The following is a 12533-nucleotide window of genomic DNA, read 5'->3' as shown; positions in this document are numbered from 1 at the left end:
AGGAGAGAGTTTGTTTGGGTAGGCAAACGACCGATCGAGGGTTTGAGCTTCAGTTTTGTTAAAGTAAGAGAGCTGAGAGAAATGAAATTTAGGCACGTGCACGAGATGGAAATGAAAATTTTGATAAAAATAATAAAAATAATAATAATGGGAGGCCTTCAATGTTGGTTTTACCAACCGACATAATACATCTGATAATACTATTTTCAACCGACATTGAAGCTCGAATTTCTCATAGTGTTGACTCATGAAGCTGACCATACCTGAAGACTGAAGAGCCCAAGAGAATTCATCAACAAGTAGAAGACTCCCAAGACTCCTGAAGCTGCACTCCTAGAAGATAGAAAATCCTTGAAGACCCAAAGACTCTTCCAAGACTTCTACTTCAAGAACGTTCGGTGTTTTTCTTCTTCAAGTCAAGCACATTCACCCAACTGAGAGAGAATCAGAAGATCAAGTACTAGAGATCGAACCACATCGCATCAAATCAACTTCAACATCAACACCAACTTAAGTTCAACTCTTCGAAACAAGTTTCTCTGGAAGCTTCGTGAACACTAATCCTCCAATAAGATCAACAAGCTTAAAGGCCGATCATCCAAGAAGATCATCAAGCCCAAAGGCCGATCATCAAAACCAAAGACCGATCATCCAAGAAGATCATCAAGCCCAAAGGCCGATCTTTCAAGAAGATCAACAAGCCCAAAGGCCGATCGCCCAAGAAGATCAACAAGCCCAAAGGCCGATCATCCAAAAAATCAACAAGTCCAAAGGTCAATCGCAACAAGCCCAAAGGCCGATCGCTCAAGAAGATCAACAAGCCCAAAGGCCAATCACCCAAGAAAATCAACTAGCTTAAAGTTTATAGTTTATTTTGAAAGGTATTAGAGATTGTACTCACTTTCCACAAATTAATACAAATACATGTTCAAGTTCCACGAAATAAATTTCTCTTGGAATCTCGTGCGAACAAGCTAAAATATATTATATTATTAAAATAATCTGAATAAACACTTCAAAGAAATAGCCTAAAGAGTCATTTGGTTTAAGGTATTATGGATGCCTAAAAAATAATAATGTCTGGTAATATGATGTTTAGGAATATGATGTCCGGAAATTAAAATGCCATTATAAAATATAAAATTAATCAAGATCAATTTTAATAATTAACTTTGTTTGTTAATTTGTTTTTATTACATCAAGTTATTTAATATATTTATTTTCAATTATTTTTTATATTGCACATTTATATTATCAAATTTTAATAAAAATAATATTGGTAATGAATTTAAATATCTATTTTATTTCTTTAATTTTTTATAGTTTTGTTAACTTAATTAGCTCATTGAATAATATTAATTATAAGACTTATATATATAAAAAGAAGTTGATATAAACTATGGGTGTACATGGTCCGGGTTGGGCCGGGATGGAAGAATTTTGTGGACCAACCCAAAAATTCGGGTTGGCTAATAATGAACTCTATTGGTTGATTTTTGAAGGGTCAACCCAACCCAACCCAACCCAAAATTTTCGGGTTGGGTGACTGGTTTTTTTTTTTTTTTAAATATATATTTGAATTTTGAATTTTGAATGTTTTTTCCGTTACTTCCTTTTCTATTGAACAATTTGATTTTTGTGGGTCAATAAACCTTCATATTTACAAAAGTGAACTAATTCTAAACATATTACAAGAATTAATAAAAATTTAATAATAAAAAACATGTAATCTATGCTTCAAATGTTCAAGTTCAAAGTCTATACTTAAAATATTCAAAGTCTACATTCAAAATATAAATAAAAAGTCCATGTTTAATAATAACTATTGGCCTATTACATAAAATTCAAAGTTCAATAATAACATTCAAAAGCTACAAGTTCAATAATAGCATTCAAAAGCACCATGAGACATGATGAATGACTTGAGTGAGTTTTCTTCATCTTTGGTCTTTTCACTTCTCAATGCCTGAAAAAATTATAAGTACATTAAATAAGAGATCATTTATAGGTAATAATAATATTTGATTTTATGGTAGTAAAACTTACCATTAAAGTATCATTATGCTCCAAATCCAATTCCTTATTTCAAAGGGACAGATGGGCTCTCTACAAAACAAATCATGCAAAATTAAATATATTAATTATTTGAGCATAATAAATGTTAGATATGTACAATAAACAATTTAGATATGTACAATAAAAAATTCATTTAATTACCTGACTCAATATTTTCACAAGTCTCTAACTCTTCAAGTTGTGGATGGAGATGAGTTGCCACGAGTCCAATTTTGTATACATATCAAGGCCTACACTGTTTTTGGAGTCAAAGAACTTCGAAACGAATCAAGAATCCTCCCTCATGTACTAAGATCCATAAGCGACTCTACATATTGCCAAAACATCTAGAACAATTTTTGATAAAATGGAATATTTGTAGCCATTCATTTTCCACCAGTATAATATCTCAAAATTATTTTTTATCTTCTATAACCTTGTTAGACAAATAAGAAGTCAAATCATTCTCCACTTCCAATGAACTTTCTTCTTCTCTCAATCTCTTAAAAATTATTCACGAATCATCTATTTCTTCGTCCATCCCATGATCATCTTCATTTATAGTGACAGTCTTTGATTGTTGAGAATCATTGGTACTATGACTACCTCGAGGCGAAGTGTTATGTGATTTGTAAAAGTCACGATACAAATATAATTTCACACTCTCAACCATATCCTTAACCACTGTCATAAACATTGGAAAGACAATAATTCAAGTACTTAACTTGTATCGAGGATCAATCACCATAGCCACAAACATCAATTTATTCATTTTTTTCAACCGAACCCCAATACTTATCAAACTTTGTCTTCATATTCATAGCCATCATACTTAGAACAGAGTTGGTATTGTTGCTCCATTTGTTCAAAGCAAACTGAATTTTATTAATTTCCTTATAACCAACATTAAAAGTCACATATGAAGATCCACTTATCCTTGTGGTGGTTTCATAAAACCTTTTTAAAAACTTAATAAACACATTAACCAATCAGATGTACTTGGGGGCCCAATCTTTCTTCGTCGAAGTAATCAACAAAATCTTAGTCCTCTTTCTCCTCCTTTAAAGTTCTAAAAGCTTTCTCAAATTTAATTACATGTTCAAACATTAAATAAGTAGAATTCCACCTAGTTGCCACATCTAAACAAACAAGAGTCTTACATTGAATTTTTTCTTGTTTCACACAAGCTTTAAAATTTTCCATTCTCTTAGATGATGATCGAACATATCTCACAGCATTACGAACATTGGCAATAGAATCATGCATATCTTCCAGTCCATCATTCACAATAAAATTAATAATGTGGGCACGATACCTCATGTGTAATAGTTCTCCATCTAAAACAACTGATTTCCAACTTTTAAGTCTTCTCTTAACATAAGAAATAGCCACATCATTAGAAATTACATTATCAAACACCAATTGACATGACTTATACCTTGACACCTTTGTTATGAGAAACTAACACCAATTGCCTCAAGAAATCTACTACAAAATTTTGTGACCAAATGACATCTTCATGAAATATTATCCAGATTCTTAGATCCTTGATTATACAAACCGCACAACTAAGGCCTAAAATCAAAAGATGAGGTCTCTGGGCATAGTCCAAGGTGGTAATCCTCCCCAAATGACATCTCCATGAAATATGAAGGGAGGAGGATGAGTGTTTGACAAATAAAGAAAATTTTAGAATAGAACAATCCATTCAAAATAGATATTTTCGAATTTTAATTCTATCAATGAAATTGTCTCTTATCTAAAAAAAAAAAAAGTCCTTGTATTAGCTCATGGTCAAGCTGGAGCTTGAACTATAAAACCTTGGAGAGCATCTCTAGGCATTCCACGTCTTTGTGCAAATGACTTTTGCTTAACCTGGCCTCAACTTTCATATAACATGCCATTTTCTTGTCATGTACTACTAAAATGTGTTTATGCATATTTCAGATATTTAATTTTTTTTCCTCCTTGTTTGGGTGTCCATCACAGGTGAAGTAGCAAAACTTTTTGCTGATGCTGGTTTAATATGCATTGCTAGTTTGATATCTCCATATAGAAGAGATCGGGATTTCTGCCGTGAATTATTGCCTGAGGAAAACTTTATTGAGGCAAAATTAAGTAATGGCTGAATCAGATTTTGTTTTTGTTTTCATGAACATGGAATTCCCCTTTGTTTGTTCAGGTGTTCATGAACATGGCTCTAGAATTATGTGAGGCAAGAGATGCAAAGGGCCTTTACAAACTTGGCCGAGACGGGAAGATCAGGTACACTTGAAGAATCCATTTTTTTGCTCCTTAAAAGCACTTGCAGATAGTTTGCCCAACCCAATGTGCTATGGCGATGCAGATAGTGACTTACTTAGAGGAGAAAGGGTTTCTTTAAGCCTAGAAACAAGCTCTACTTGCAAAGACTTCTCCAACCGTTGCCTCGACCAACCGTTGGCAACATCAAATGGTTCGATCTCTAATGGCAAATATGTTAAAAAATAGACTGATAGGTAATCATTACATAATATAAGATGAGGTTCTTAGAAAAGGAATACAAAATGTAATATTAGATTTTTCTAAAGAAATGTAAGGAAAGAAGTATTATAGTAGAGATAGATGATCTTGATTTTATGGAATTGCTCACTTATTCTTTCTGTTAAGCAATGTAATGTAGATATGAAGTCAAATTGGAAATGCTTCTGACTTGTAGACCAAACTGAAAATTTACCTCCATAATTCAATATTTATTTGGAAATCTGTGATGGATAGCATTTCAAAATATAGCATATTTTATCATGATTATGAATTATGTTGGATTTATTATAGTTGATATTCTAGTCAAAGCAATCAAATTGACTGTTTTAAATTATTGCCTAGTATGGTATATTTGATGTTAACATACCATTTTGGTTCTTACGGTGTATGTACTTTTGGTTACCCAATTTTAGTATATGTTTTGTCAATAAATCTTAAACTTAGTCCTTTTTGTTAGTTTATTGTTGATTTTAAAAACAAACATATTATTTAGCTTTTCTTTCACTATACATTTTGAAAACATATTTATTATAGTATAATTTCATTAATTAAGGTATTGTTTTATAATTATTTAGGCCTCGATCCATAACTATTATGTTTTGTTTTTTGTTTTTTAAAGTAAGCCTATAGATACTATTTCTACCTCCAATTTTCTTTATTTGTTATCTACTTTTATCAATGGTTTTAAAAAAATCAAACCAAATTTCAAAAATTAAAAAAAGTAGATTTGAAAAACTTCCTATCGATTTTATAATTTATCTAAGAATTTAATCATTGTACAAGAAAAATGCAAATCGTTGTAAGAAAGGTAGAGAAAATGTCCCTAGTTTTCAAAAACCAAAAACAAAAAATGAAATGATTAAAAAATGGGGTCTTAATTTTTAGTGTTTGAAAATTAAGTCTATAATCACGCATTCTACCTATCTATAATTTGTTTTTGTTTTGTTATATATTTTTACCTATATTTTAAGAAATCAAGTCAATTTTTTAAAACTAAAAAAAAAATTAAAATTTATTTTTGTTTTTAAAATTTAACTCAGAATCCAAATAGATAGATAATGCTTAATTTTAAAAAATTATCTCGAAACATTATAGAAATTGAGATAAAATATGTTTAATTTCGAAAAAAAAAAAAAAAAACTAAAAACAAAATGTTATCAAATGAGACCTAAAATTTTTACTCTATGGAATGGATAAAAGTTTTAAACTAATAATTATCAATCTAAATCGTAATATCTTGTAGGATAATTTTTCTTTTTTGAAAAGATAATAATAATTTTGTTTTAATTTTTTATGTTATGAAATTTATAATTTTTGCCTCGATTTGATATTTTAATTTTAGATTTGTTTCAAATATAGTAAAATGAACTTAAAAAATTAACAAATATAGAAATTTATTTTAAGCTTTTCTTTATTTTCTTTTTTAAAAAATCTCAACTTTTTGATCCCTCGATTTGATAAAAGAATATTTTCCATAGCATTTGCAAAGATGAGAGAGGAGTGGCACAAAACAGACATGGTGAAACTTTTTAAACATTTGAAGTTTTATTTAATAATTCACAAACAATTTCTAAAACAACTTGATAACATACGTAAAATTAAAGAATATTAAAACCATAATAAACTTAATAAAAACTATCAATTAATGCTTGATTTTTTCGTTCTTCATTTTCAAAATCAGTCCCAGCAATTCAGAACGCATATCAAACTCAACATAATTACAATCCACGCTCCCATCAGATTAAACGATTCACAAATCCCATCTTCTTGGAATAACATTCACAGATAACCCTAGAAATTTCCATCACATATAATCCACAATCGTACCCATTTCTCTGTTTAGGCGCCAGACACACCATGAATTTGGCCGAATCATGACTAATATAGCCATTCAAAGATTCATATATTGAAAAAGCTAATTTGCAGTTTATCTGATTCACACTATCGTAATGCATAAATAAATTTCATTTTCTACCATAGACAAGAAGGCTCCAGTGAGAATTGTCATTATTGACCGTGAAGAAGATGAGTTTCTTCTTCTGAAGGTTTAGGGATTCAATTGTGGATGTAAAACTGTCTAAATCGATAGCATTAGCTAACAAAAATGAGATGCTCGACGGAATTAGGAGGATTTCATCATATTGGTAATAAGTAGAGATATGAGCCAAGTAGAAATCAGAACTTGGGGTCCTCCATTTAGAAGTTGAGAATAATTTTATGTGGAAAATTCTAAAATTGTGAATAGAAAAGACGACTTGCTAGAAACTAGAAAAATTTTACTTGTACAATCTTATAATGAAATTCTTTTCTCGCTCTCAAACAAGAGAATATAAGACAATTTGAAATGAAAGCTATAGACTACTTTTATACTACTTAGGATAATCTTCCTATGTATTTTAGAAGTAGGAATCAATTATTTTATTATTCGTTTAACAGAGTTAATTTACTAATTTCGTTTCCTTCTTTCGGAAGGAACTTCGACAAAGTAAATTATTTCATTCGGTTTTTTATTGGATAAAAATAAAATTTAAATTTGGTTCAAAAAAATTAAACTTGTAATCGAATTTTGGAGACAAATACAAAATTGATTTGTTAAAAAAGATACCTTTTTCTATCTATTATTTTCTGAAAATTTTATTTTTTTTCCCCCAAATATCGAACCAAACATCAAATGAAAAATTGACATCAACCGATTTTGACGCAATAAAGAAAAATAATAAAGAATTCTCGTACTAAGATTCAGAAGCTACGGTAATATCAGAACTGCCAAAACATCTCGAACAATTTTTGATAAAATGGAATATTTGTAGTCATTCATTTTCCACCAGTACAATATCTCACAATCATCTTTATCTTCTGTAATCTTGTCAGACAAATAAGAAGTCAAATTATTCTCCATTTCCAATTAACTTTCTTCTTCTCTCAATCTCTTAAAAGTTATTCACGGATCATCTATTTCTTCGTCCACCCCAGGATCATCTTCATTTATAGTGACAGTCTTTGATTGTTGATAATCATTAGTACTATGACTACCTTGAGGTGAAGTGTTATGTGATTTGTAAAAGTCATATAGACGATACAAAATATAATTTGACACTCTCAACCATATCCTTAACCACATCACTATCATAAACATTGGAAAGACAATAATTCAAGTACTTTAACTTGTACCGAGAATCAATCACCATAGCCACAAACATCAATTTATTCATTTTTTCAACCGAACCCCAATACTTATCAAATTTTGTATTCATATTCATAGCCATCATACTCAGAAGAGAGTTGGTATTGTTGCTCCATTTGTTTAAAGAAAACTGAATTTTATTAATTTCCTTATAACCAACATTAGAAGTCACATAAGAAGATCCACTTATCGTTGTGGTGGTTTCATAAAACCTTTTTAAAAACTTAATAAATACATCTATAGTCAACCAATCAGATGTACTTGGGGGCCCAATCTTTTATTTCCATGGTCATCTTCGTCGAAGTAATCAACAAAATCTAAGTCCTCTTTCTCCTCCTCTAAAGTTCTAAAAGCTTTCTCAAATTTAATTGCATGTTCAAACATTAAATAAGTAGAATTCCACCTAGTTGCCACATCTAAACAAACAAAAGTCTTACACTGAATTTTTTCTTGTTTCACACAATTTAAAATTTTCCATTCTCTTAGATGATAATCGAACTTATCTCATAACATTACAAACACTGGCAATAGAATCATGTATATCTTTCAGTCCATCATTCATAAAAAGATTAATAATGTAGGCACAACACCTCATGTGTAATAGTTCTCCATCTAAAACAACCGATTTCTAACTTTTAAGTCTTCTCTTAATATAAGAAATAGCCACATCATTATAACTTGCATTATCAACGGTGATGGGAAAAAAAAAAAATTTCAATCCCACATTCCAACAAACAACTCTCAATCATCTTCCCAATTGTCTCCCCTTATGAGTAGCAACTTGATAAAAACTCAAAATCTTCTTATACAAAACCTATTCAGAATCAATAAAATGTGCAGTGATGACCATGTAATTCACATTTTGTAGCGAAGTCCATGTGTCGGTAGTAAGACAAACTCTTTGAGAGCTTTTAACTAGGAATGATTTCAACTTTTCTTTCTCCTCAAGATAAAGTTGATATTCATCTCTAGCAATTGTGACTCTCGATGGAACATCAAACTTAGGACATGAAACACTACAAAAATGTCTAAAACCCTTTGTCTCAACAAATTTGAACGGCAACTCATTCTTAGCGCATGCTAGTCCACACGCTTGTTGGCTAAACAATGTCGTCACAAAATTAGTAGCCTTGTTTATATATATATTCGGGTCGGGTTGGGTCAACCCGACCTTGAAAGTGAGTAACCTAAGACCTGACCCGAATTTTAAATTTTTGAAAATTTTTAACCCAACCCAACCCAATCCTTACGGTTTGGGTTGGGTAGTTCAGGTTGGTCGGGTTATTGAGTTTTTTGAACACTTTGCATTGATTTATCATGCAATGTAAGGATGTGTGGATGCGATGATCATGCAAGTTTTCCTAACAAAGCCCAAGTATAAGTTTCTTAGGGTCCCAGGGTCGAATGTAGGAATTACTAAATAGATATGCGATGGAGCGATGAAAGGGTGTGTTGTAACAAGTATGCGATGAAGGGGTTAAGAATAGATTTAGCTAGCAATTCTTAAATTTTATACAAGTCATGCGATCATGCTATACACAAATATTAAGCACTACATTTCTCAATGCATAATGCCACATTTCCTACTTCTAGGATGCATGCAATGTGTATGGAATGTAGCAGATAGAACTTATTTCTAAGTCTCTACTCTTGCTTAGGCGATCTAATCCGACTCTCTCAGCCTAGATTCTATCTTTAGACTACTCTCTCAAGTACTCCAAATGATGAATGAAGCATACATAAGACAAGATGATCGAATAAAGTGCATAGCTTAAGTCATACCAGCTAAGTACTTCTCAACCCATTCACAAATTTAGTTACTCATGCATGGTGGGGAGAGATTGATCATAAATTGAAATGAAGTTTCCATTTTTTGCAAACAAAATGTTGAGTATAAAACAATAAATGTTGTAAGAAGTATCAAGCCAGGTAAGCAATGTCTTGCTTCCTCGGGTTTTATACTACTCTTATCACAACTCTTTCCCCAATTGTAGAATCTTGCTCTCGTAATGGTTGGGTGTCTTTCCTTCATGCTGTTTCTAGCAGTCTCTCAACCTTTCAGAATTTCCTCTCAAGAATTCCCTTCCCTCGGCTTCTCCTTGTCTCCTCGCGTACTCCTTTTCTGGTTTGGTAGCATTGGGTATTTATAGACTTCTCGGCAAAGCAATTCTTCTCACTAATGATTGCATGAATGGGCAGCATTAATTTCCATACCTTCTACGCTGTCTGATAGTCACTGGAAGTTCAATATATTTGCAACGGTATGGTCTTTCAATGGTCGTCAACTGTATTTCTGAATTGACCATTATCAGCTTTACATCCCATCATGTTTCATTATGCTGTCGCCTTTATGTAAGGTTTTTACGTGATCATCTTTAAGGTACCCTTAGATCGCAAATTCAAGCGCGATATCGCATTGTGCCCTTGGATCGCAAACTCAAGCACGTCATCGCATTGTACCTGCACAGAATAACGCAATTTAATTGTTTTTATGCGATGAGCGTTAGCGATTGCAATTTTCTTTTAACAAATAGCATTTTATATTGGTTATATTATGATAGAGGGAATAGATTTTATAGTTTCTTCTTCAAGAGAAAAATGAGTTCTCTTTTGAGGTGATTGAGAGAATATGAACCATGAACACAATCATCCCTCTGGATCCAAGCCACACATTGCCATAGAGCTATTAGGATGCCGAATAAGATTCATATTGAATTCCCCTTCTAAGAAAACCTATAATAGATTAGATTTTGGAAATCTTATCTAGTTTTTATGAAATGTTTTTAGAAGGTTAAGATGTTATTAGACAAGGACATTATAGTCAGATGACTTGGTGACCCTTTCTCCCTATGGCACGCCTTATGGCAAATATGGCTATAAATTTACAAAGAGATGGGGTTTTCTGTTGTCCTAATTTTATTTTGTAAGAATGATGCCTCTTTATGTGGGAATTTTCACCCCCTACTAGGTCAGTGCATTTTAATACCGCCTTTAAGTTCGCTCGTGGGTTACCACTTAACATCTGGAGCGAGCGAAACAAGTTTAACTTTTGCTATACATAAGCTAACTAGGTAATTGAATCTGGACTTGACGGAGAGTGCTGGTTACAGTGTTGAGCCAGATGCTTTAATTGGTGTCGTGGTTGGGTCATCTGAATTTTGATTTCTATTAAATAATGTAAATCAAAGATACCCAGAGAATTCTAGGAACAATTTCTTTTCTCATGGCGTTTTTGTTGTTCAAATTCATGATCGTCACTTCCAGTCAAGTTGTAGGTAACTCAAGATTTTCCTCCACCTTTTTTTTTTTTTTTTTTTTTTCTCAAAACTACTTGTACATGTTATATTGAGATAATATTCAGTCTGTTCTAACCCTTCTTGTTTATCTCGATCTCAATCATTCTAAAATATTCCAGTCCTCCTTGTTCAATCGGCCTACCATATTTTCTGGACAGTTTTTTGGTCCCAATTTTTCTCTTTGCCTTATGGTCTGCTGATAATAAGAGTGGTATTATACAAATATGTTTTTTTTTTTTTGGGCAAAAGCAGCAGATAGGACCTCATTTATAGTCTTTACAAAACTGTCTCCCCTCATTCTGGCTAAAATTTCTTAATTTGTTTTGTGGATTTTCGGATGTGTGCCTTTCAGGTTCAAATCTTAGGGGGTCGGCTCTTTTTTTTCTAACTATGGATCCTATGGATGTGGCCCACTTTGTAGAAGTTTGCAAGTATTGTAAACTACTACAAATGGTAGGCCTGACCATTCATGTGGAGACGTGGAGTGGAAGTGCCTATACAAAGAGTTTGTATAAGACCTGAACCACGAGATGACTAGACTCTTATATATAAACTGTTGATTCTTAGAGACTTACATCTCACCTAAACGACCAAATAGTGACACGATCCTCAATCCTGAGTGTTTTTGGAACTTCTTGCCTTTGAGGGTGGTCCTTTGATATAGTATGGCGCTGAGAGTGATTACCTTTTTTGGGAGTTGTCTGATCTGAGAGCCTGGGAAACTCAATCCACAAGATGAAATTCACTTCTTTCCTGAAGCAGGATAAGTAAAGAGATTGCTCCCCTAAGGGCTGATTCTGGGGTTTGAACATAGTGGCCATGTCACACCCTACCCATGGGCCCCACTCCTGAGCCTGAGAGAAGTGTGAGGGAACCGCAGATCACCACCTTTTTGTGATACCTACTGCCAACTGAACCTCTTTACAACGCTTAGTAAACTTTAAGTCAAGGAGATAACAACAACTTGAATAAGTAGGCCATTTTATTACTACAATGTAACTTTTATACGACTCCAAGACTTAACTACAAAGTTTACATTAACAACTGTAAAACCCTCCAGAAGTGTAACTATGGCTTATGGAGATCTTGACCTTAGCAGCACCCTAGAACTTCTCACCTTTTGCTACTTGAGAAGAAAAACATGAAAATAACAGAATTGAGTTTCACAAAGCTCAGTGAGTGGTAAGCAACTTCTAGAGTTTATTTCAACTCATAAATAACAAGCATATCATAAATACGAGATTACATTCAAACCTCAACCTTGAATGAGTCTATTCTCAACTCTATTTACACGCAGGTGTAGATAGCTAAACTAATAACTACTTAGAATGAGTATGTTGTCTACCTACACACACGGTAGATAGTTAACTGTTACTAAACTTAAATGCTTACTCTTTTATGTTTCCTCTATGTCTCTTATATGCATATAGTTCCCCGCGCATGGGCTCAGAAGCTAGGCCCGTCGGCCCTCTGAA

At 32.6% G+C, this 12533-nt stretch overlaps 1 protein-coding gene across 1 annotated transcript in view; it reads left to right on the top strand.

Annotated features, from left to right (window-relative positions):
- Window positions 1–633: 633 nt before the first annotated feature.
- Window positions 634–12533, top strand: part of LOC120090218 (adenylyl-sulfate kinase 3-like) — a gene marked incomplete at its 5' end in the record, with an annotated part of 22614 nt that continues 10714 nt past the window's right edge. The window contains 3 exons of the mRNA XM_039047766.1: window positions 634–662; window positions 4043–4163; window positions 4238–4301. Of these exons, the coding sequence (XP_038903694.1) occupies window positions 634–662; window positions 4043–4163; window positions 4238–4301 (214 nt within the window). The remainder of the gene's footprint in view (window positions 663–4042; window positions 4164–4237; window positions 4302–12533) is intronic.

The sequence above is a fragment of the Benincasa hispida genome, chromosome 11, assembly GCF_009727055.1.
Source record: "Benincasa hispida cultivar B227 chromosome 11, ASM972705v1, whole genome shotgun sequence".
Lineage (NCBI taxonomy): Eukaryota > Viridiplantae > Streptophyta > Magnoliopsida > Cucurbitales > Cucurbitaceae > Benincasa > Benincasa hispida.
Note: the sequence above shows the minus strand (reverse complement) of the source record. Positions and strands in the feature narration are given on the sequence as shown.